Source organism: Microtus oregoni, unplaced genomic scaffold (genome assembly GCF_018167655.1).
Source record: "Microtus oregoni isolate MIOR12 unplaced genomic scaffold, Mior012 000037F_ref0000500, whole genome shotgun sequence".
Taxonomy (NCBI): domain Eukaryota; kingdom Metazoa; phylum Chordata; class Mammalia; order Rodentia; family Cricetidae; genus Microtus; species Microtus oregoni.
The window spans coordinates 19,634,765-19,660,982 of NW_024543096.1; the positions used below are offsets into that span (position 1 = coordinate 19,634,765).

General features: G+C 38.0%; 1 protein-coding gene across 3 annotated transcripts in view; it reads left to right on the top strand.

Annotated features, from left to right (window-relative positions):
- LOC121433273 (sodium channel protein type 2 subunit alpha-like) overlaps window positions 1-26,218 on the top strand; it is a 116,001-nt gene that overhangs the window by 70,108 nt on the left and 19,675 nt on the right. For all 3 annotated transcript variants that reach the window (XM_041631637.1, XM_041631639.1, XM_041631638.1), the window contains exons 14-20: window positions 1,646-1,884; window positions 4,149-4,322; window positions 6,133-6,489; window positions 8,949-9,428; window positions 18,843-18,963; window positions 20,979-21,133; window positions 22,747-22,920. In XM_041631637.1, the coding sequence (XP_041487571.1) occupies window positions 1,646-1,884; window positions 4,149-4,322; window positions 6,133-6,489; window positions 8,949-9,428; window positions 18,843-18,963; window positions 20,979-21,133; window positions 22,747-22,920 (1,700 nt within the window). The remainder of the gene's footprint in view (window positions 1-1,645; window positions 1,885-4,148; window positions 4,323-6,132; window positions 6,490-8,948; window positions 9,429-18,842; window positions 18,964-20,978; window positions 21,134-22,746; window positions 22,921-26,218) is intronic.

A 26,218-nucleotide genomic window follows, 5' to 3' on the forward strand; every position in this document is an offset into this window, starting at 1 on the left:
TCTCTTCTGTCATTTGTTGCAAATTATATGATCTTTCTTAGTTTCCTGGGAGACCATAAATGTGTTTGGGAGTCCTGAAAGCACATATCAAGAAATGATGCATCTATAAAGTAAATAAATAAAAATTAATAATAATTTTATATATGGGATTTTTTTCACTGACTTAAAAAATATTCTTTATTTTTGACCAACTTACAAATCTTAAGAGATGGAAATAAAATGTCCACTTAAGAACTTCAGTATCCAAAGAGAAACTTAAAGTGTCTAACTTTAATAGAATTCCACTAAAGCAGTTAAGAATAAATTGACTTAATAAAATGATTAACTTTATAGCAGAAATAAGTAGCAAATGTTTATTAGGAGAACAGAAATCTGGCAACATACTTCTCCATTTTCTATGCTGCTTCCTCCCTCATGAATTTTACTCTGTTATAAACTATATCAGTGGTGAAAAAATAACCCCAGTTGCTGCAAAAAAAATTAGTACTAATGTGGCTGGTCAGAAACCACACATCATGGAATGAACAAAGAGGGACGTTGCCTTCTGTTAATGGTAAGAAGGGATGGTCACGTGTTTGGCAAAGCAGGTAATCTTCTAAAATGGCATTGGCAGAAACCAACAGATTTGGTATCCTTTCCCACCGAAGACTTCACTAAGTGAGCATTCTACAAAAGGAAGATAGAGACGATGATAATATTTACTAAGCACGTGACATTTAGAAGGTCTCTGAGTTGCTTAATTTTAGAAGAAATGATCAAAAAGACTTGTAGACAATAGTCAGAGAAGTTTGATACTACAATGCCATTTAGCTTAAATCCTTCATAAAAGCAATGTTTCCATAACATTTTAACGTGCAATTTTATGCCATGTGTTTGATACAACAGTTACAGATTCCAGTACCTTAAAAGTAAAAATAAATAGAAAAATGTAAGAGTTCTATGAATGTTTTTTGTATTAAATCTTGTATTTTATTAACAGTACCTGAATCTCATTTTTGTAATGTGTTAGCATGCTAACAGTGAGGACCCCAATTTATTCAATCAATTATTTCCTTTTTTTGGTACTTTCTGGTTATTGATGTATAGAGAGTACAAGAAACACGTTGAACTTAATATGCAAGTCCATATAACTAAAACTTATTATTAGCATGAGAGGTTTTTTTTTCTTTTTTAACTCAGAGGAGCAATTCCATTAAATGTCCCTCATTAGACTCCCTCCAATGATATCTGAGAGACTGAGGTTCCCTGTGACTCACTGAGGTTGTTAGGGTGTCCTCTGGGGAATCATTGGTAACTACCCTTTGTTCTACCTGGAATATAGATGGACGTGTGTGTAATGAAAGATCTGCCATTTTGTTTCTTGTAACCTTGTAGACAATTCTTTTTAAAAAAAGAAAAAAAATCAGTATTGAAAATAGAGTCTTAGAAACTATGTTTATCTGAGAATCCCTGGGAAATTTATTAGCCTTTCTGTGCCGAGGCTTACTGTGACTGCAAACACATAATTTTTCCTCTTTCATCAGATTATCTTCTCTTCTGAAAATACATCTAGATTATTTTTAAAGAATTGCTTTCAACTTAAACCAAACAGTGGTGAATAGAAAGTAAAGAGTTTTCATGAATGTATTTCCTTTTTCCTCCCCAGAACTTGAAGAATCCAGACAGAAATGCCCACCCTGCTGGTATAAATTTGCTAACATGTGCCTGATTTGGGACTGTTGTAAGCCATGGCTAAAGGTAAAACACCTTGTCAATCTGGTAGTGATGGACCCATTTGTTGACCTGGCTATCACCATCTGCATTGTGTTAAATACGCTCTTCATGGCCATGGAGCACTACCCCATGACGGAGCAGTTCAGCAGTGTGCTGTCTGTGGGGAATTTGGTAAGACTCCTTGAGGGTTCTTCTTCCTACTGGTTCATGAATGTTTATACTCATTTTATGTGTTACTGTCAAATAAGATAACAACTTTCTGATCATCTCCTATATCTTTTTTTAAAGCCATAAAAATGAGTTGCTACACTTAAACATAGTGCAAATGATTCAAGTGTAATTTGATTTAGAAATGAATTTAAGTCACTTCTTTATTATAATGATAATTATGGCCAGGCATAATGGTGTATAACTGTAATCCCAGCAGTTGGGAGATGAAGGCAGGGAGGTCACAAATTCTAGGGCCATCTGTGCTACATAGGGAGATCCTACCTCAAAGCAAAAAAAAGGAAGAAGCACAAACAAAATTAGTGCCATCCAGATGACTCGCAAGAAAAGGAGATTTTCACCAAGTCTGATGACTGATGTCCTAAGCTGGACACTTGACCCCAAAAAGTAGAAGAGAACCAGCTTCTGTAACTTATCCACTGGTGTGCCATTTTAAACATGTGGTTCTCCAAGCACACATGATAAGTAAGTGAAAACATTATTAAGAAAAATAAGATTATACTAGAAATTTGAGAATGTACATTCATATATAATATGAAATGCGTATTAAGTTCTCGTGAGCCTTAAACAAATACCTTAAAACATAATACAGTTCTTATATTTGAATTGAACACTACATATATTGTTTATTTTATTTCTGATAGATTACAAGTGACTCAATAAAGTATGTGCAATAAACACATATTTTATATGAAGTTCTGTATTAAATATCATACACATTCCATTTTTTTTCCTCCCATCTTTTCCCCACTTTCCCAGTGGAGACAGTTTTGATTTAACAAATCATTTGAGGAAAAAAAGAGATTGTGGATCAGGAAGTTTTCCCAAGAAGGCCTTCTTCCAAGTGCTCTGCCCCATTGGGCACATGCCTTTTTGTAGTCTGAGGAAAGGAAATTTCGTGCAGAAACAGTCTGTTTGTCTTATAGTTGATCTTAGATTGGATTGGTCACCTGTGTTTCATCATCATCTTTTCAATTATGATCAAGGTTTTTAACATCTCTAGGTTTTTGATTGGTTTAATAGGTATTCAGTTGCTACAATTAACTGAGACTCAGTAGCTTGGTTATAGGGTACAGTCTAATTTAGTTGACCATTTATTTACAAATCAAACTAGGTTACAGTTCACTATGTATGATGGCAACTTTGGGCCAAACTTGTTCTCAAAGAAAGAAAGAGACTGCTTTAGGATAAATCTACTTTTCACCTTACATAAACACAATAATTTGAAAGAGCAGAACTAGTAGATTTTGATAGCACACAAACTCTTAAAATGTATTAGTCATTAAGAAGATAATAATGGTAGCAGCCAAAAGGGCAACTTAGGGGCATGGAGAGTTTATTAGTTGGTAGAGGTGGTATTTTTAATGTGAGGGAAGGACGGGGTCTCTGTTGTTTTCTGTAAAATCCTAACAGGGAAATAGCCAGTAGTAGGAACAGATTGAGACTATAAGCCACTTTAGAAAGCAAATACCTCATAAAGTTCAAGAGACAGCTACCACAAAGGGGGAAATTAGCTCAGAACGGGGTGCAGCTTCCATTTTAAAAAGAAGAAAAACGTCAAGTAGGGATATAAACACAATCTGTTGGGTAATGAGAGACAAAAATCAGGTTGGCTAACTCCAATCACCAGTGAGAAATAATAAGTGTAAAGGGCAAAGAAGTCGAGATAAGTGGAAGAGGAAGAAGGATTGAAGTAATTGTAGAAAATAGAAATGGAAAAGATTGATTTTATTTTCCAAAGTTAACAAATGTTAAAAATATTTACTGTCTTTAAAAGCACAAGTGACTATGCTTGTTACAGTTCCCATGAAGTCTCCTTAACACCAGTTTCAACTGCAGATCCATGGAAGGGGGCCAACCTATTGTACTTTGGCAACCAAAGTCTGTGCTCCTGGGGAAGCACCTGGTGAAGTTTTGGAAGACAAGAGAGATTAGCCAATGAGAGATGAGCTCAGTATGCCGGGTGCACTTTTTCTATCAAAATCAGAGTGTTCATTAAATATATGAATCTATACTTTATCACCTGGCAAACCTTAAATTGCTCATTAGCAATTAAATATTAGGTTGCATGTAAAACATGCGAAAGCATCAGCTTGTGGCATGCAAACCAATCTTTAAAATCCAGAATTTGTGTTGGATTTGCTATTAGTTGCATTGTTTCTTTTCGAGAGTAGGCATTCTTATAATCCGCCGCATTTCTCATTTAGGTCTTCACTGGGATCTTCACAGCAGAAATGTTTCTCAAGATAATCGCTATGGATCCATATTACTACTTCCAAGAAGGCTGGAATATCTTTGATGGATTTATTGTGAGCCTTAGTTTAATGGAACTCGGTCTGGCCAACGTGGAAGGATTGTCAGTTCTCCGATCATTCCGGCTGGTAACTAATTAGCAGTATCTGTTCTTAACTTTGTAATTTATTAGTCTTCTTTCTTTCCTAATAACAGGCTCAACATATTTCAAAAATATAATATAATATGAAAATGTAGTGCCCTTCCGTGAAATGCAATTCTTCCTTCATGATGACTTTGATAAATATATTATTCTATTCCAATAAACAACCAATAATGGCTCTCTCTCTCTCTCTTGCAATCAAATGATGAGTTTGGTGGAAGAAAAAGGGGGGGGTCACATATCAATCCAGATTACAATCACCATAGTCAACACAGTTATCTGATTTGTGTAACCAAACGTGAGGTGCCAATGGGGCCTTGGATTGTCTACTTTATCCCCTGAGAAACTAATACTTGGTATAGGGTGTGGGGAAGGAGGAGAATAAAACAAAATCGCTCCTTGAATATTTTTCCTTCAACCACATCAGAAAGTTATCAAACCTACTCTCTGAGAAGCACTACCTGCAGTGTATTTTGATTTTAAATTAATTATCTTTCATTTGATCTTTTTATTTTGTAACTATTGGCTTCTTCTTAAATTAAAAGATTACACGTGATTTAACACACTTCTGGTAAGGGTTTGGTATATTTTATTGTATATGCTCTGACTGGAGCTTGGTTCTGTTTTCGAATAATAAAGGTTGAGTATAGTTACATAAAAATTCTTATAGGTGACTTATTGCACTGTTAATTAATCTCGAGACATTGATTTCATGTTTATTTGGTACTTCCCTTATGAATTTCAGAGTTCAAATTTGAGCTGAGTTCCTTAGAACTATGATATCTTTCCCTAATCTTCAATGAGAGTTATGGATCTAATTAGAAACTAGAAGGATGCAAGAACTGCAGAAAGCAATTAGAATAGTTATAATGACAGGTTAATATAGACAATGACTTTCTAGGAAGAATGTTTAGTAAACCTTTGTGATAATTGATACAATGTAGAGAACTGGGGATCCCAGTATCATTATAATCTTGCATAATGTACCAAGTGCTTTTTCATAAATTATCCCTTGGAATGAATTAAGCAATCTGGGCTTCTACCCGCTCCTATGAGGCACTTAGGTGGCATTAGATACTGCACTACTGTCTGCCTGATGTTTACTTAAGCATCGGAAATAAAATGCTTCTGCTATTTAACTGATGATGATGCTTGAGGGACCTCTGCCAACCAACACCCCCAATTTGCCAGGTCCAGTAGCAAGGGGACAGGTACCCTCTGTAATGACTTCATTCTTAACTTACCAAAGACATCAAGGTTGAAAAAGCCTCCTTCTAACATAAATCCTCAAAAAGTATAGTCTAATATTACAGCAACTAAAGATACAGCTAGATGAAAATCATGCAAACCCTCCAAGAAACGCATTCATCTTTCTATTTTAACTTATGCAGTGTGTGCCATACATCTTTCAACTATACTGAAAGATACGGTCACTCTGGGCTGTTAAAAACTAGCTCTGCTTCTTTGAAAGTGAGTCGCTGTGGATTGACCTACACAACCTTTAAATGTCTTAGTTAAAAACAAACAAGCAATGACAATAAAAAGAAGGCAAATGCTACTATAGCGCCCTTTCCCTCCTTACCACCTGACCGTGTGTGTGTGTGTGTGTGTGTGTGTGTGCGTGTGTGTGTACAGTATACAATATCTGCTACATCTGGCGGATAATTCTTTGGCACACGAATAATCCATCATTCCACAGTTGATAAATATTTGCCATATATTTCTGCTGTAAATAATAATACAGATGCTTCTGCAGGGCAAGGTGTTCACAATATTCTTCCATTCTTTTTTTCCAGCTTAGAGTCTTCAAGCTGGCAAAATCCTGGCCCACACTGAATATGCTCATCAAGATCATTGGCAACTCGGTAGGCGCCCTGGGCAACCTGACCCTGGTGTTGGCCATCATTGTCTTCATCTTCGCCGTGGTCGGCATGCAGCTGTTTGGAAAGAGCTACAAGGAGTGCGTCTGCAAGATTTCCAACGATTGTGAGCTTCCACGCTGGCACATGCACGACTTCTTCCACTCCTTCCTGATTGTGTTCCGCGTGCTGTGTGGCGAGTGGATAGAGACCATGTGGGACTGCATGGAGGTCGCGGGCCAGACCATGTGCCTCACTGTCTTCATGATGGTCATGGTGATCGGCAACCTCGTCGTAAGTAGTAAAATCATGTTTCTCCTATTCAGTCACAAATAATATGGTTTTACAACTGTTTGAATGAAGAATGTTTTATGCTTTAGGAAAGATGATTTTGGAAGGCTTTTATTTCCAGTTGCCTATTACATAAGATTGCAGGAGCAATGCATGATTTAGACGTCAGTGGTTTGCGTACCCTTTTGAGCCAAAATGCCTCTTGAGCCAAAATTCTTCCCTACTCTTCGATGGTGAAGAATGCTCCTGGTTTTATATTTCCATACAAATATGGAAGTATAAACAAAATGACTCATTTTATTTACAATTGTTAACAATGGTATCTTTGGAAAATGTTTTAATTTTGGGTCTCCTCAAAATTCAAGATGAAATCTTACTGAACCTCTCAACTGCAGACTGATATTCAGAGGCTCCTCATATCTAGGAATTACAGCATGAGTCAGTAACATTGACTTGAAACAATTTATAATTTATTAATAATTTCAGTCTTTATAATTTCTTTAGTAAGTCAACTATGTACTGGGTCTTCGAAGCAAGGATATGATAATAAGAAAAATAAAACTCAGTGTCAGGACATTAGCTGAGATAAGAGTCCATGTTCAGAATTTGAAAGCAAAGCACTGTATTTTACCTTCGCATAATGGAAATATTGTTTTGCTAGGAAGGCTCAGTTTTCATTAAAGAAGGTGGATCTGAAATAGCTGTGGTGTAAGATTTAAGCTATAGGGACAAAGATGATTGTCCCCAAACTAAGGAACAGTCAGTGCTCCCTGCAGCTGGCAAACAGGATAGTAGAAGGAGCAAAGCCTCATACATCAAATCCTGAAAACTGGGCAGTTTCCGTGGATGTAAGCTAAGGATTAAGAGCATCTGAGCTGTTGAAGCCCAGCCAGTCTTGAAATTGCTATCAAGATGTTTAATGCGGCCACAATCTTGACTGGGATGAGAGGAGCAGCTTCCAAGAAGGCTCCATATCTTGATTGTCAGCAAGTGGCTCCATTTCTTCACTGGCTGTTGAAAGAAGGCTATAGATTCTTTCCATAGAATTGTTGAGTGTCCCCATTCCTCAACAGCTAGCCTGCTCCACTTCAGACAGTACCAGAGAGAGGGCGAGAAGACAGCCCATAATCCTGAAAATCCTGAAAACCGCACTCACTGGGCTGTGATCTGTTTACAAGAAGCTACTTGCTAAAAGGAATGTATATATCTCAAAATATTACAGTGTTACTCTACAAATACATGTTAGCATTGTATGTTGATTAAAAGTAAAACAAAACAAGAAAGCCAAGTCTAATATTGAACATCATATGGGAGGATTCAATGACATAGATAAAATTTTTCATGATAGACAAGGGCATCCCATTAATAAACCTTACAAACTTAAATCCAAATATAATTGTGGCACTGTTAATTCACCTTTCTTACAGATAAAAACTCAGATTGAGTATTTAATATTTTTTCTTATTTTATCTATTTTTTACCCAAGTAAGAAATTCAAAGGTGAGTCAGAGTAGAACAAAGATATTAATAGATGTCTGAAGTAGAAGGACAGGTAGGTCTCAGTACGGCTGTCAGAGCCACGGCAGAGTGATTGACAGGTGGTCAGTATAGACCTGACTTGCTTTCATCCTGGCTGACTCTTCTAACCTTACACACATCACTGCCATTGTCACTGAAATTTTAACTAGAATCTTCCAGCGTCCACTTTTGTACTAATAGCCTTGCATTTCATTGCTGACCTGTTTTATCCTGAATAATCAAGGGCTGTGTCACTCAAACCCTGGGGAAGAAATAAAGACAGCTATGTTCCCAAAAATATCTGATTCCTCTGTTGCTTGCCTGGTCTACAGACTTAGAGATGATGATACCACAAACATCATTTTCATTCAATATTAGCAACAATATTATTATATAGCAACTATGTCTTTACTGTATTTTTGTTATGTGAACACAGACAGCTACTACAAAGTTTTTTGAAACAAAATTAGGACTGTCACTCCAGCAATAAATACAGTTTTCTGGAATTTAGCATGTTACCAAAGTGGAAAATGTTGCAATGCTACTGAAGCTAAAACAGATTTAAGTAGGCAGGAGTTCTATTTGGTTCGAGGAATCAACTTAGAATAAATATTCACTGTCCTAAGAAATACAGATTATATGTTCAAAATAGCAAGTATCCGAAAGAACGTGTTTGTTTGACTGCAAGGTTTTCTAGATTCTTCTGGATGTAAAGATAAGGAAGTGCCATGCCATGGCAGCTTAGTGATTTTGAAATGAACCAGAATAGAGTCTGAATAGTATTTGCTGTCAGCCAGCTGTTTGTTTTTACTTGGCTATGTTTCGGGAGACTCCATCTTTAAGGGGACTCCATCTTTAAGGGGATGTCTGAAGGGAATGCCATGTTTCACAGTGGATGCAAGGAAAGCAGGCTGTCTGATCGCTCTCCCTCCGCTCTCTTGTAGGTTCTGAACCTCTTCTTGGCCTTGCTCCTCAGCTCCTTCAGCTCTGACAACCTTGCCGCCACAGATGATGACAATGAGATGAACAACCTCCAGATAGCTGTGGGCAGGATGCAAAGGGGAATCGACTTTGTTAAAAGGAAGATCCGTGAATTCATCGAGAAGGCCTTCGTGAGAAAGCAGAAGGCTTTGGATGAAATCAAACCCCTTGAAGATCTGAACAACAAGAAAGACAGCTGTATCTCCAACCACACAACCATAGAAATAGGCAAAGACCTCAATTACCTCAAAGATGGAAACGGGACGACCAGTGGCATAGGCAGCAGCGTGGAGAAGTATGTGGTAGACGAGAGTGACTACATGTCATTCATAAACAACCCCAGTCTCACTGTGACCGTGCCCATTGCCGTTGGAGAGTCTGACTTTGAAAATTTAAATACGGAAGAATTCAGCAGCGAATCAGATATGGAGGAAAGCAAGGAGGTAGGAATCTTAAAATAAAGCCTTATCTTGGTGCTTGCTTCTGTGGCTTTAACACTATTAGATAGTTTATATTATACTTTGCTTCCCTGAAAGAAAACAGGAAATATCTACTGTGTAACATTCATGTAGTAGAGATGATTGATAATTTAATGTTAGATTATCCTGGCTAGGCAAATGTCATCATGGCTTAATTTTTCAAATAGTCGCTTTCCTAACTCGCAGTATTTATATGATTTTTCTAAGCATTTTAAAAAGAGGTTTAGGATACTGCCTCGGTGTGTTTGCTTTCTTCCTTATAATTCTCCACAATAATGGTTTTCGTATTCCTGAAAGATAACTAATGAAAAAATGGTTCTTGTTCTCATCTTGTTGTATTCTTGCCTGTAGTGAAATACTTCATAAAAGAATAGTATCTAGTTTCTCAAGATCTATTAACTCATGCTAAACTGACTTGGAGCTTAGCTTGATGGTATTTAGTTTTGTGTTTCCTAAAGTTGATTTTTTTTTTTTTTTAAGGAAGAGACGTTTGTGATAGGGAATTGTGTCTAACCCAATTGGGTGCAGTCAACCCGTGTATGCACAGAAAGCCTCCATATCCTATTGAACACAAATTCTGAACTTACCAACGCAGTGTCTTCATAAGACAGTCTTTGATTTGTGAGATGATTTTAGCAATACCAGTGAATGCGTGTTGTGTTTTCTTATTAACTCCCGAGTTAAAGGGGAAAATGAGTGTCTAAATCAATGTATTTTTGAAGGGTAAATAACTGAATGGCCCAGAGGGTGTGAACTCTTTTGTGTTTTCCCCAAATTAGCTTGATTCTTTATCAGCTTTCTGCAGTACCTCGAATATATCATTTAAAATCCATGTCCTAATTCTGGGGGTGGTGGGGCTTTGACTATATTTAATGCAATTCCTGTTATGATTCTTGGATGCCTGTTTCTCTTTTTAACTTTTGGAATAATTCTGCATCCATGCTTGAACGATAACCTCCTTTCACAGAGAAATTTAGTGCTATAATACGGTGACCTTCACTTCTGACCATTCTTACTTCTCCCAGGCGTGAGACCAAGCTGGAGCCGACAAGAATGCCTCTCTGGTGTTTTTTAAGCCGCCAGAGGCTCGAGCCACCACTTTTACCCAGGTTACCAAAGCAAGTTGTGCATATATAAATATACTCGGTGTCGAAATGACTTGACTGGCCTGCATGTTACTCAGCTGCGCCCCTCGCCCATCCATTGGCAGTACTCTAAGGACATGCACAGCTGCTCCTAGGTTGGGTCGTTTAGAGCATGGTCAGGCAAGGCTGACAACCCCAACTTCTTTCTTTTGTTTGAAGGAAAATGAATTTAGCTGCTAATTTCTTTGTGTAGATTTTAATAGAAACTATCTACTCATTTAAAAGGGAAAGTGCATGCCTTTGCAGAGTTTGTGACTTCCACTTCATGTCACAAGTGTGGAACATGCTAGTGGCCTGGAGGAGGCTTGTAGGTGCTCAAAAAAAAAAAAAAAAACACTGTAGAAAAGCTTCTGCCTCTTTGTTTTTGTATTTTTTTGTTTCCTTCTACTACTTTTAAAATACATTACCAGGAAGTGTGTTTTGTTGGTTATATTCTGCTCAGTGTCTGAAGGGTAATATGCAAATTAAAGCGATCCCTCAGCCACATGCAAATTTCCCAACAGACTTTCAATGTGATAATAATGTAAATGAATGAGAGTGTTCTCATTTTGTTGCTACCGCCAAGGGTATAATTTTCATCCGCTTCATTTTTGGGGAAAGGGCAATGCTTTATTTAGAAATTGACCAAGAGCCTTTTTGCATTTAGAATGATTCCCTTGGAGAGTCTGTTTATGTTTACTCGTAAAATTCCTAGAAAAGAAATGTACTCATTCACCAAAATAAAAATCAGAAAGGAAGGGAAAAAAGAAGGAAGGATGGAGGAAGGGAGGTAGGAAAAAAGGAAGGAAGGAGAAAGAAAGGAAGAAGGAAGGAAGGAAGGAAGGAAGGAAGGAAGGAGAAAGAAAGGAAGAAGGAAGGAAAGAGGCAGGCAGGAAGGAAGAAAAGAGGAATTTTGTCTTCTACCTATCTTTATGTGGTGTGCTTATTGAGAAAAAAGATCTGGAGTCCGTCATCCTCATCCCTTTACCCATTGTAACTTCCTTCTCAACCCCTTCTTCACAGCTTCTATCAAGCTTAGTCCATGGCACAGCGCACATGCACCATGCTTCATAAAGACCTCCATAGGAAAACCACAGCGGGCGCTTGTCTCTGTTTGTGTTATTGAGAGAACCCCATTACTGTGTGTAACTATTCTGTAAGCTCTTTCTATTGAACTTTTCATTATCTAATATTGAATTCCGCGCACAGATATTTAAACCAAATTGTTTCTTCCAGTTCCATCAACTTTTGCAGAAATGTTAGTAGGATACTTTATCACTTAGAATTAGTGACGTTAAAACTGTAAAATAGCTCATAATAGAAGAATGTTGAGCCTTTTTGAAAGGAGGAAATACCATAACATTATCAAAACATTCTTTGATGCTTTGGAAAAGAATTCAATTGCTAGTACTCCTGTTTCTGTCAGAAGAATAGTGTATAAAATATCTAAGATGCAGTTTCCTCCCCTATTAAATGTTAATTCTTTATTGTCTTTAAGGTAATGATTTGCTTTTCCTAGTTTCTTATAAAGAGGCAAGGTTAGTTCCCTCAGCCTCTGAATATTCCACTTTCTACTTTCTTTAGGGGAAATGCACTGAGAGAAATAATAATCGATTACATGACCTTTTAAAGTATTGAGGCAGGGTATCAGCAGATCAAAGGAGAACTGATTCTTGTAATCTTCAACTTTTTTTTTTAAGTCTTTTACAATCTCTTTTGGAAATATGGTTCAATCGCTAGAAGAACATACTAAATTACCACATGAAAGGCATGGAGGAGTCTAAAGCATACAGATTAGATGTGAGCAAGCTTTGGTGGGAATGATATCAGTGGATAATTCATGATTTTTTCAGAAAATGAGTATTCCACACTGGAAAATTTTTCAGTGGAGTAGTGATAAAGAAAAAAACAGCTCTACATATCTTTACTATCAGACCAAAATGGGCCAGACACATTGATATCTGCTGAGGGTCGTCCACCGCAATATAAATCATTTTTGCAACTCCAAGGAAACGTAAAGTCTGTCATCTAGGATTTAAAGTTTTTAATAAAATATCCACCATAAATAATAAAATGGTTTTTTTGTTAAATCACCCTAATGAACATGATGTTTTGGTTTGACAACATTTTGTAATTCCTGATTGTAAGGGAAATATCCACTCTTCCTTTTTAACGTCACTATGTCACTGTGGCTGGAAGTCCACCACCCAATCAGACCATGATCTCCAATGTTGTGATGTTAGCATCACCCCTGTAAAATCAACTGGTGCTCCTGCAGTATATGCTAGCAGCAGGATCCGGGACTAAACACTCTCCATTCTTTGACAGTAAGACCGTAGAAGCTGGAATGCTTGATTTAATCTACATTTGAGGCAATACAGATTTTTAAAATCTCAGTGTTTTATTATTACTATTAAGTTAGAATATATTTTGTTCTCAAAATTTTGCACAGCACTTACTAATTACATTTAAAAATAACTTAGCTTTATAGTAACAAATGTGAAATAGAGTTTTCTTAACTTTTCTCCAATCAGGATTTAATTATTTTTAAAATTATTTATGTTCATTGGCTTTCTGGAATGTTATTAATTTGGCACACTGCAGTTTAATAATAATTTATTGTTGATAAAGAAAAGAAAACTTGAAAATGTAATCTTTAAACTTAAAAGATGGGTTGTAGGGTCAGGAGCATTAGCTCCGATTGTGAGATGCCTGCTGTGCAGGCACAAGAGTGTGAATTTGGATCTCCAGAGTCCACGTGTAAGCCAGGGACAGAAGTGAGTGTCTGGACCCCAGCACTGGGGAGAGACAGAGACAAGGGGATATCTAGGACTTCTCCCCAGTCAGCCTCTCCAAATCACTGAGTTCTGGGTTCAGTAAGAGACCTGGATTCAAAGATTAAAGTAGAGAGCAGTGGAGAAACACACAATATCAACCTGTGACCTTTCCATGCACACACAGATATACATGCACCAACATATACGTATGCACAACATGACCTTGTACATACAACACACATATACATCCCAAAAACATGCAATAGTGCAGTTTGGTATTATTAGATCAGCAAGAGAAACGTGATTCTTCACTGCTGAGTTTATAGAATTTTGAATAACTACTTGATAATAATAATAAGCATCATCAATATGAGCAGTTCATAAAATGTAGCTTTTAACCCGAATATGTTTCATATTTCTAACGAGATTGATTGCTGCTGGTTTATATAGCTGCCCTCTATATATAGACTGTTCTTATATAATCTATTATCCCAGTCTTGTATTGTACCCATATTTTAACTGGGCAAGTTTAACTGGGCAAATGTTGCTTCAACAATATCATTCCACCCATTTATTTCCTACTAAGTTAGGTATGGAAGGAAATTTAAATATTTCAGTATTGCCAGAGGGAAGTAGGAAACTCACTAAATGGTCTATTATAGCCCGCTTGTCTTTTGCTTTCTTACTTTGCAGCACTTTCCAATGTGTGATGCCCAGATCAGGGTGAAATGGAGGCACTTTGCTTAAGAATGTAAACTCCGCCTTTAATCCCAGCACTGAGGAGGCAGATGCAGGCCGATCTTTGTGAGTTTGAGGTCAGCCTGGTCTACAGAGTGAGTTCCAGGACAGTTATGGCTACACAGAGAAACCCTGTCTTGAAAGAGGGAGAGAGAGAGAGAGAGAGAGAGAGAGAGAGAGAGAGAGAGAAGTTCCAACAGTGACTGACAATGATATACACTTGACAGCTCTAAGTGGCAAATTCGCATGGTGGCCGGGATCATCTTAGCTAGGAACTGATCTGAAGTTTATGGTTTCTATAGTTCTTAATTCATTTAATTTTGTAAGATTTTAATACATTTTAAGCAACATATTTTATCAACATGATAACATTTAACTCCTATACAACAGAATGATTGAATTGAAATGAGGAATTTTATTGATCATCAGTTTTTGTTGGTCGTCTCCAGTATGATTTGTGATGAAGGTTTTTATTCATGAGATAATTTCAATGCATGTTTTCTTCTACATTAACATATACAGGAATTATGGATATGACTTGACACTGAGGTTCTTAGCTATGATTCATCTAAGTCAGCAGTATCATAAACACAATCTCGAATCTATAACGTTGAGTCATACATCCAGTCTGCTAAATGTTCCAAATTCACGAAGGTTGCATTTACTCGTGAATCATCAGAGAAATTTCCGAGAATGCGGTAGAAGAATAGAGTAGGGAAAGTCTAGGGCATAGCTACTCATTAACTCTGACATTGACAAGGTGAGTAAGCCCATGGATAGTGGTGTGATGCCTTGCTGTGAAGCATGGTCTTTGCTATAGTAAATTAAACACCACAAGCGTAAGTACACACACTAACATGTGTGGAAGACAGTATGCTATTGCTCCTTGGGGAAGGGGAGGGGCAGCTGCTGCTTCAGGAGTTCCGTTCGCTCTGGAACAGTAATTCTACATATTTAGGGCAGAGAGAAGGAAACTAGATTGAAACCAACTGATTCAGTAGTAATTTTCCTTATAGCTGACCTCATGGGCTCTTCTTAATTATGAATGAATACTTGGCAGCCTGATTTCCAGAAGGCGCTCCTAACTTTAAGAATTGTTGATCATCATTTAACATCCCTGAATATCTAAGGAATCTTGATACTTTGCGATTAATTATATTCCTTTGAACCTGGAAGAATCAATCAAGCAGGAAGAAGTAGAAGTACTTAAGAGGCTGAAGTCCATGTATAGGTCATGAGGTCACACAATCATTGACACAAGAAACGTTCCCTAACAACAAGAACGGGTGATGGGTGCGAGGGATATGGTAATGACAAAAATACAGTCTTCTGCCCCTAAACCTTAAACCTAGTGAGGTGCATATCCCAGAATCACAAAACACACTTTAAGCTACACTTTGTATAAAAGTAATAAGCTGAGTGTTGAAGTTCATTGCAAAATTCTGCTGTTGCTTCTTTAATGGCACTGAAGGGCCTCGATGTAATGAAAAGCCGTTGTGTGTATTTCTTTTTCACTATGGTTTGAGGAAGAGAAAACAGAAGGGCTTTGACTAAATATCCACAGATAAGACCTGTAAATATTTTTCAAAAAAACAGAAAAACACAGAAAGAGAATTCTTGTTTACTTTGAGGTATGATGAACTCTAAATAGAGCAAATTGACTTTATCTTTTTTAAAAAAAAAAATTTAACAAGGTATTGAAAACAAGTGATTGGCTTGGTGACTTGTTCATTCAATGAAGAGCAAATTGGGACTCAGAGTAAGCTGTGGGGGCTGAACTGTATTGTTGCAACCTCATCCATAAGGCTCAGGGTACTGTTAATGCCCCTAAATTAGCTCACACATGTGTGGCAAAGACTTCAGTTTCTCTATCTGAAATACTTCTGCCCATCCTTCTTGAAAGGCCAAAATGAATGAAAAATCAGAAAAAGTTATGAAATGTCCAGAAAACCCAAGTTAGTGAAACGGTGGAGCGGAAGAAACTAGGAAGTGGAGGGACTCATACATTTAAAGGAGGACAAACGATGGTTGTGAAATAGGGAAAAAGTGATGGATTCTGGTGATGTTGGTCTTCATGACATCTTTTAAAATATTCACAACCCAGATATGTGGTCATAGGGGTGAGAGCTGGCGTTGCAGAGAAACTTTTGAAGATTTTGAATCCTATGACATTTTATGTGGTGACTACTTCAAAATGTCGAGTAACCAGACGTCATTCTGTTATGAAGCCCTTCATTTATATATCCACCCATCCATTCATTTCCAAGTAATATTTATTGAGTATCTAAGCCATACTTACTATTGGTTGTATTAATTAATTTTCCCATTGCTGTGATAATATACTCACAAAAGCAACTTCAGGAAGCATGGAAGAATTCAGCTCCCAGTTTGAGGATACATCCATCACAGGAAGGAAGGCACAGTTGTCAGAGTATGAGCTAACTGGTGCCATGGCATCCACAGGCACAAAGCAGACAACATTGATTGCTGTCTCTCTGCTCACCATTTAGTGAAGACCCCACCCTATGGGATGGCGCTGTCCACGTTTGGGGTGGATCCTCTCACCTCTGTTAATTCTGTCTAGAAATTCTCTCACAGATAAGCTCAGAGGTTTTTTCCCCGTGTGATTCTGGAACCTATCATGTTGACAATCAGATCAACCATCATGCTGATGTCTGTGCTGATACAGCCATTGACCTGTGCCAACGTGAGCACTGACATAAGGAGGGACCTGAATTTTTGTATTAGAATCTCCATTCTGCATTTCCGATATTATCCTCTTTATTTAAAAAAAAAAAAAAAGATTTATTTATTATGTATACAGTATTCTCAGTGCTCTACCTGCAGGCCAGAAGAGGGCACCAGATCTCAATACAGATGGTTGTGAGCCACCCTGTGGTTACTGGGAATTGAACTCAGGACCTTTGGAAGAGCAGGCGGTACTCTTAACCACTGAGCCATCTCTCCAGCCCCTGTTATCTTCTTTATTAAGAGGAATGTTTTCTATTCTTACTATGTAGAGTTAAATCAGATGTGACTGAACTTCAGGTTGTCCCGTTACCTGTGCTGTGTTTCTAAACCCTGTATATGACAAAGCCTGTATCATCTGACCTCTAAGATGTAATAACTTGATGTTAGATGAATCTCTACAAGTAATGAAAGATTGTTTTAGGAGTCAATCACATGGCTACAAATCCAAGTGTACTTATGTAAGAAAGAGCCAAACCTAAAAGAAAGGATATGCAATCAGAAAAGGCCTCAAAACTTGGAATATTTATAATAAGTTTTAGTTTGGTGTCTCATCAAAGAACAAACTATATACAAATTTTAATTGCAAAGATGTTATTACCTGCTAATATAAAATGGTCAATGAGGAGAAAATCAGCTTATAACTTTTAACATTGTTTGGACAAATTTTAAGTAATCACAAAACTAATTCTTAGAAAACAGGAGTATAATATTATTGGTATTGTTAAATTAGTTAAGACATTTCAATTTCATATATATTACATACATAATCCTTTCTTCATATGAACTCCAAACATGCTAAGTCAACACGTCATACAAATAAAATTGTGTTCATGCTAATAAAGAATCACCTTATTAGGAAATTATCCACATAATTCTTACCCGAAGTGTGAGTAGAGTCTTTCCCATCGAAACTCTAGCATCCATTTGATTCCAGTGTTCCATGTGTCAGTGTTCATCTTATCATGTGCTTCCCCCATCCTCTTGGTAAAGGTGCTCTCGGAGCTCAGCCACCTCTAATGTTATGCACTGATGGTAATAACATTGTAACAGGTTTGGGAATGCTGTGGCCTAAACTACTCTGGTTCCATGCGGCACTCACACCTGGCCCTGCACCAAGCCTGCGGCTTTGTAAAATCAGGCTAAAGACTGGGACCCCGCTCTTTATGCTGGTCCCAGGGATAGACTGACCTGGAGAAAGCGAATGCGTGCCAATATTTGAAACAACCTCTTACCTCTATCGTTTCCCTTGGATAATTTTGGTTGAACCCAACGGAAACAACATAACATGCGATGATTTGTTTCTGCCGTTTCTAAGAGGACAGGCAAGAGTGCCAAAGTGACAGGTAGTTTCCAAATGCACAGTGAAACCCAAGAGTGCATTGGCCAAAGAGAATGCGAGATAGCTGCTCTTGCTGGATAGCTAACAATGTGCTGCTCTTCTCCAAAATAGAGTGATAGAATGTCTCTAATAATAACCAGTAGTCTATGTTTTCATGTCAATGAAAAGAGGAAAAATTTAGAATGTTGCTGTTTATGTGCATTTGACCCAACCTTTTCTACATTTGACATGAAAATACACTTGTGCAGCTTTTGTTGGGCGGGTCACAATTTTAGAATAAAACGAGTTATACCATTGACAAATGAATTTGCCAAAGCAAGATCCCAGTGACCATCTGGCTGGCAGTTTGCATAAGCTCTCTGTAGAATTCTATTTCAGAAACTTCATAGATGGGCTTAAACAAAAGCTATTTAAGTTGCACTGTGTTTAAGAAAAAAAAATATATATATATATATTCTACAGTGCTGTATCTAATCTTGTGACCCCCACCTCTCCCAAAGCAGATTGGCATTGTATTTAAGTTATTCTTAAATTACAGATCAAGAGAATGCTTACAGAAGACTGGGGGGGGGGGGGGGGGCACGACTTAGGAATCTTTGTTTGGATTAGAGAACGTGTTTAAAAGCTTTTCTGTGGGGTTGGTTTTCAGAAATTGAACGCAACTAGTTCATCCGAAGGCAGTACAGTGGATATAGGTGCTCCGGCAGAGGGAGAACAGCCGGAAGCAGAACCAGAAGAATCCCTTGAGCCAGAAGCCTGCTTCACGGAAGGTAAGCAAGCAGCAGGGTGGTTTCAGTAACGCTTCTTTTGTCTACCCATCTTCCCTGCCAGCTGTCCTCATCTCTCTACCTACCACCTAACCGCCTCTAATCACCCTTGCCTGTTTATATACCAACTGTTCGTTAGTTTGCTTTGTTTTAAATCTCAGAACAAAGGTACCTTCTCTTATTATAGGTTTAAATGATGTATTTAGATCCTTTCGCTTTCGAAGGTACTGATCACCTCTGAGATGTGCTGCTGTTGTATTAGCTTACTTTCTGTTCCTATGATGAAAACCCTCTGAACAAAATAAACTGAAGAGGAAAAAGTTCATTGGCCTTGCATTTCTATGTCAGAGTTCACCATGAAAGAAGTCAGGGCAGGAAGTCAAGTCAAAAACCTACAGGCAAGGACTGAAGCAGAGGCCATGGAGAAATGGAGCTCACCAGCTTGTTCTCTGTGCTTCCCTCCACAACATGTGACTATGGTCAAAACGTAGCAGCAGCACAGTGAACTGGGCCCTCTCATGTCAATCATGAACCAAGAAAATGCCCAACAGATTTGGATACACATCAGTCAGGTGGAGGCATTTGCTCAGCCAAGGTTCTCTCTTCCCAGATGAGCTGAGCTTGTGTTGACAAAAAAAAAAAAAAAAAAAAAAAAACTCAGGCAGCACAATTCACTCTTCTGGTCTGCTAAACTAGCAAACAGGAGAAATAGCTAAGCCAGATGCATAAACCAGATGCATAACTGTTGAAGTTGTTAAAAAGCAAAGGAAAAGACAAGCATCTAAAATGAGTAAGGAAATAACCTGACATTTGCCGAGTGGCTGTAATACAGTGTACTAGTTGATAAAACTACATTTCAGTCTGGTCTGGAGTAATAGTTTCTTGTATCAATCAAGGTCCAATATTTTTGTGATTTTTTTTTCAGCAAAGACGAAAGATTTAAGGAAGCTGAAATATATTGCATACTTTTCTATGGGACCATTGCTAGCATCAGAATACTATCAAAATGATTCTCTAAAGAAAGCTAAAATTATGTCCTGTCAGATGAGGGTCAGTTATATCATCTGCCAACAGTGCTGAATATCAAGCCATATGAAATGCTCAACTCTAAGTGGATCGCCTGGGCTTGACTGCTACCACCTTGGGCATAATGTTCAGACTTTCCAGTCACTGATTTTTGCCTGTATATTTTAATTGATTCTTCTCACTTCGTGTAATCAATAGGACTCTTATGTAGTTCTGAAGATCTAGCCCCCAATCCATTTTACTCCATAAAATACAAAAATTAAACTTTATTGATAAGATTTTTATAAGACTTTACCTTATAATAGTTGTTTTTCTATGACTGAAAAGTCACCCCCACTAAAATGTACATTCCCCAAGGGCAAAGCCATTTTACATACTGTAATCTGATTATGATTTTTCCAAGTACAATTCTTTGAACACAACAACTGTTCAATAAATATTTGCTGAAAAGCTTTTTTTTTTTTTTACCTAGTAACTCACAAATTACATACAGGGGCTTGTTGCATTGTTGTTGGTAATGATCAGCAACAAAGCAACCCAATTATTCAATAATAGTGAGCATTTATAAAATTTCCCATAATCTCATGGAGAGAAACGTAATAGAATCTTTCACAAACCTTATGGTTAGATGGAAAAATTATGTTATGCCATGAAATGAACTAATCAGAATTCAGATATATGTAATTCCTAGGTATAGTAGTAGTAGGAACGATTCATGGGACGAAGCCAAAACAGAAAAATAAGATGGAGCTTTTACTTTATGTGTCTCTGCATTTGATTGTTTTGTGGTGTATTATAACATAGCTATATGCACATAAAAATAACCATCTAACAAACCGTTAAAAGGCTATTCTGTTGGTCTTGATGTCTGTTAAGTGGAAGCTAGCCTTCAAATAACGTTGTCTCTAATGCACCGTGAGGTAATAGGAAAGAGCACATCCCGCCTTCCCAAAACTAATGGCCTTCCTTTCATCCACTATCCTGTATGTTAGACTGCGTGAGAAAGTTCAAGTGCTGCCAGATAAGCATAGAAGAAGGCAAAGGCAAGCTCTGGTGGAACTTGAGGAAAACGTGCTACAAGATAGTGGAGCATAACTGGTTTGAAACCTTCATCGTCTTCATGATTCTGCTCAGCAGCGGTGCTCTGGTATGTGACTTGGTGCCTGTGCCTTCATCCTTGCCCTTTTCCCTCCAGTAAACCTTACTTTAACCATTCATAAAACAGACTGTTGGGAAAAGCGAAAGTTATGTGTGGAAGGGCCCGTGAGAGCAGCTTATACTGCTTTCTCTGGAGGAGCCAGATAGGATTACGCTTAGACAGTGTCTGTTCCCATACACTTTCAAAAAAATTCTCCCTGACATTTAGTCACCAGTGGCAGATCATTTTATTTTTGCATAATAAGAGAATTTTATTCTTTTATTCTCAAGTCCATTACTATAACTTATCAGTGTCTACTGAATTTTAACCATATAATACAAACGTAAATGCAATTGTTTTCTTAGTTAAAAAGGTTTTATAGTGTCCATGCAATGCCTCAACTGGCAAAGAGAAAGATCAATGGCACCTCTTCAGAACGGCTATGCAGATGTGATGTGGGATTGCCAGCTGAAGTGGGAGCTGCTTAATAGAGGCAGCCGACTGATTCACACCAATCCACTTGCCAGCCAAAGCCAACGGTGACTGACTGACTACCTTGCTTTCTGGAAGCATTACAAACCTAGTTTGCATCTGACTTCATTTAACAGGATGAATAATTTAATCAAATACTCATTAATATAATAAAATGGAACGATCCATTTTCCCATTTTGCAATGTGACGGTAGTTGCATTTCCTTGACTTTTAATTTTCTGAAAGTGTTTGTGAGTGGTTTTCAATGAGAGGATGACCACCTTGCTTCTGGGGGCCTTTAAGCCCACTTCTGGCTTGACTGAGCCCTGCATCCTGCCATCTCCTCAGTTAGGAGAGTATCTGAGTCCTTACCAGGGTGTGGCCTTCCTGTAAGAGCTGTTGGCCCCCTGGTCCACTCAGCCACAACTCACCGAAGTCTATGCACTTGCTCACACAAGAGCTGGATTCTGGGGCTTCCAGCTTGAGCTCCAAGCTAAACTCCAAAGTCCTTCTGCCCAGTACTGTCATAAACCTGGTTGCCCTCCTTCTCTAAAAAGAAAACTTTCTTAGCTCCTTGATCCAGGCCACCACACACTGTTTTGACGTTTCCTCTAAAGAGTGTTGTATTACAAGATCCTTTTATTCTAGAAGGCTCAGGGGTTCCTGTAAAATGACCTTACCCTTCCTTTCCTAAGAGCTGCAGAAGGATGGCAGCTTCCAGAGACACCCACACAACCGCTGGAGAAAGTGAAGAGATAATCCCCCCCCCCTTCCCATGCTCAGGAGACTCCTGTAGCCTAGTTACACATTCCAGGGAGGAGACCTCCAGTCACTCTGGATTCTGAGCTATTTCTAAATGACACTACCTCTTGATTGAGAAAGAACTATCTGAACATCTGGCCTTTGCTCACACATCTCACACATCCTCTTTGGGGATAGTCTCAATATGCAGATTTAAAATTGTGTGAGTCTCTTTGATAGGCTGCAATGCCCAGGCGCTCCTCACATTCGTAGATAACTGTGAAGCCAGGACAGTGTGATGACCCTCCTGCCCCTGACTAAAGAAGGCTTGTTTTTGCAATTTTTTTCCAATACATAAAATAATATCTGTTCTTGACAATGACGTTCAATACCATGTCTTCCCCTGTAGGCCTTTGAAGACATATATATCGAGCAGCGAAAGACCATCAAGACCATGCTGGAGTATGCTGATAAGGTCTTCACTTACATCTTCATCCTGGAGATGCTTCTCAAGTGGGTGGCCTACGGTTTCCAGATGTATTTCACCAATGCCTGGTGCTGGCTGGACTTCCTGATTGTTGATGTGAGTACCCTGAGGTTCCCTCTTCTCTTTCTCAACAGGGGACGATGAGCCTTGGTCCTGGTAGCATGGAGCAGGCACTTGGGGAAACACTGCTTGAGTCCAAATACAAATGCTGTTTTCCACCTTTCCAGTGGAAGAATATCTGAGACACATTTTGAGGATTTATAATATAAGTGCCACCTTGTATTTAGTGAGCTAGTTTGAACATTCAAATCAGTATGAAAATCCAAGCTATGCAAAAGTATGGCTGTTTTCTAACTTTGTCTTTAACTCTCACACTTCATACAATTGCAGTTGTTAGAATTCTTCATGAGCATCTTTGGCAATAGGATTTGTCAGCAGTTGAGCCCTACTGAGAAATAAATGTCCCATACATAGAATATTAATTTTATGTAAATTCAAAAGTCCAAAACCAAGTGATACCACTGAATTTTTCTGGCGACTGAAAATAGATTGGCTAACCAATATTTTAAGGACTGATTAACCTGTATTGGTACTTAAAGATATTAAAACAGAATATCAGAATATAGAAGTATTTAAAATAATTGAATATGGTAATTTTTCCTAAATGTAACATTCAAGAGGTACATGAAGAACTCCATTAAAGATTTTCGTGAGCCGGGCGGTGGTGGCACATGACTTTAATCCCAGCACTCGGGAAGCAGAGGCAGGCGGATCTCTGTGAGTTTGAGACCAGCCTGGTCTACAAGAGCTAGTTCCAGGACAGGCTCCAAAACCACAGAGAAACCCTGTCTCGAAAAACCAAAAAAAAAAAAAAAAAAAAAGATTTTTTTGAATGCAGAAAGACAATATATAAAAATTAAAACCAACATATGTTTATGTTTGGCAATTCCAAACAATGAAACAAGCGTGTCAAATATGCTACCAGTCCTTCTTTTGTGTGACAAGTTGTAAGACATGATTCTTTTCACTTTTTTGCGTGTACTTGTAACAGATCAGTAGCTTGATGATAGCATAGCTAATATTTAATATATATAAACAAGGCTAAGTTATTATATTTATATTAATGAAGCATAAAGAAACCCAAAAAGAAAGTTGACTTGCTTCCTGAACTGACATTGTCTAATCTAAATTGTCTAATATGAACTCACATTGTCTAGTATGCTTTGATATCTACTATTTTAGATTTGTGAATACTCTCATGAGTGTACATTAAGCTGGTTGATACTTTGTTTAAAATAAAATATGCTTTCCAGCCAGGCGGTGGTGGCGCATGCCTTTAATCCCTTCACTTGGGAGGCAGAAACAGGCGGATCGCTGTGAGTTCAAGGCCAGCCTGGTCTACAAGAGCTAGTTCCAGGACAGGAACCAAAAAGCTACGGAGAAACCCTGTCTCGAAAATCAAAAAAAAAAAAAAAATCAAATATGCTTTCCAATAATCTGCTTCCTTATGGAGCTATAACTTGAAAAGTTACTTCTCTGGTCCTAAGGGAGTTTAAGTTTGACCAGTAAGGACAAATGTATAGTCAATGACTTCCCCTGAAGAAAGGTTTCTTGAGAGTAGAGTAAATCAGAGTTTGAGTGAAAAAAATGCCAGTAGGTCCAGAGGTGGGAGGAACACTGATGGGTGCCCACCCTGAGAACCAGCGCTTGAGAGTGAGCTCAGAGGGCAGGGAGTAGGACGGAAAGGTTTGTAAGTGGAAAACAAATTAAGAAAGACAGCTGTTTGAGGAGCTCATGATGCCATCCGAAGAACCATGAAGATAGAGAGGTTAGTGGAGAGGAAGATTTTTGAAGACTATCTTAAATAAAAACCCAGAAGATCAAAGACTATTATGGTGTCCCAGGAAGACCCAGATGTATCTCCTTTTCAAGTGTCGCTAACCACTTACTGAAAGTGGCGTGGCTTCCCACTTCTTCAGTTCTCCAATAGTTCTGCCCCAGTTCTTTTCTCTCCAATATGTGCCTGTCCCTTGGATGCTGGCCTCAGAGAATGTAAAACACTCAGGTCCTCCTGGATCCCATTCTGAAAGCCTTCACAGTTCTTGAAAATTCCGACACTTTGTTCCTCGATTATCTATGAGAAGAAGAGTTACATGGGCCTAAACTACCCGGATGGATGTTGTACCTCATCTCTCCCTTAAATTCAGATGCATTGCTTTCAGATAATCTGTACAAAATAGTTTCAATAAACCAAGGTTTCTGTAAAAGAAATTCTGTTCACTTCTGTTATTTTTCTTAGAAACCATTTTTCAAATATTTATCATAATACTCTTAAAAACTGTATTGTGTATTTATTTCTAGTTATCTGATATTCAAATTTTTGTGTTCTTTAGAATGAGATAACATTTCTTTTCTGAGTTCATATAATATTCATAGTTTTCCAAGGTAATTGGGTATCTTAATAATGGCTATGACAGCTTTTCTTTTTTTTAACTGAGATTTTTTTAGAATTTTTACCAATAGCACTAGTAACATATATATAAATGACTAAAAAAAATCATAACCTTAAAATTCTTTAGTTATACTAAAATCTCAGTTTTCTTTCTTTTCATTCACTATTTGCTTTAATTAATGATAATTCTCAAAATGTGATTCATGAATCAACAGTTTATTTTACTAGAAAATATAGAAAAATATAAATTCTCAAGCCTTTTCCCAAGCATACTAAATCAAACTTTGCCAACTCTCAATGTTTTTTTAATTTTTCTTTTCCCTTTTTTTTTTTATTTTCCCATTCAAATATTTGCACTTCCTTCCCTCCTCCCAATCCCCTCCCGCTCCCCCACACCCCCTCTTCCCTCTCCCTCCTTGTTTGAGAGAGGGCAGGGAAACCTGCCCTGTGGGAAGTCCAAGGCCCTCCCCTCTACATCCAGGCCTAGAGAGCTGTGCATCCATATAGACTAGGGTCCCAAAAAGCCAGATCATGCCGTAAAAACAAGTCCCAGTGCCTTTATCAATGGCTTCTCAGTCAGCCCCCATTGTCAGCCACAGAGAGTCTGGTTTGACCACATGCTCGTGTTTTTTTAATTGAGAAGTTTTTTTTTTTTCCCATACAAATTCTGATCACAGTTTCACCTCCCCCAACTGCTCCAGATTCTCCCCCACCGACTGAATCCATATTCTTTCTTTCTCCATTTCATTAGAGAATAATCATCTAAAAAGAAGAGTAGAAAGACAAGACTAAAACAGAGGATGATATTCCTGCTGTAGCTCTCAGTGATCTTAAGTTCTGGATGATGTGGTAACTCCCACAAGTCTGAGAACTTCTTGCTTCTTTGTTGCACAGAGCAAGGTTGAGGGGTTTGTAGACATTTTTATCTCTAACTTTAATCAC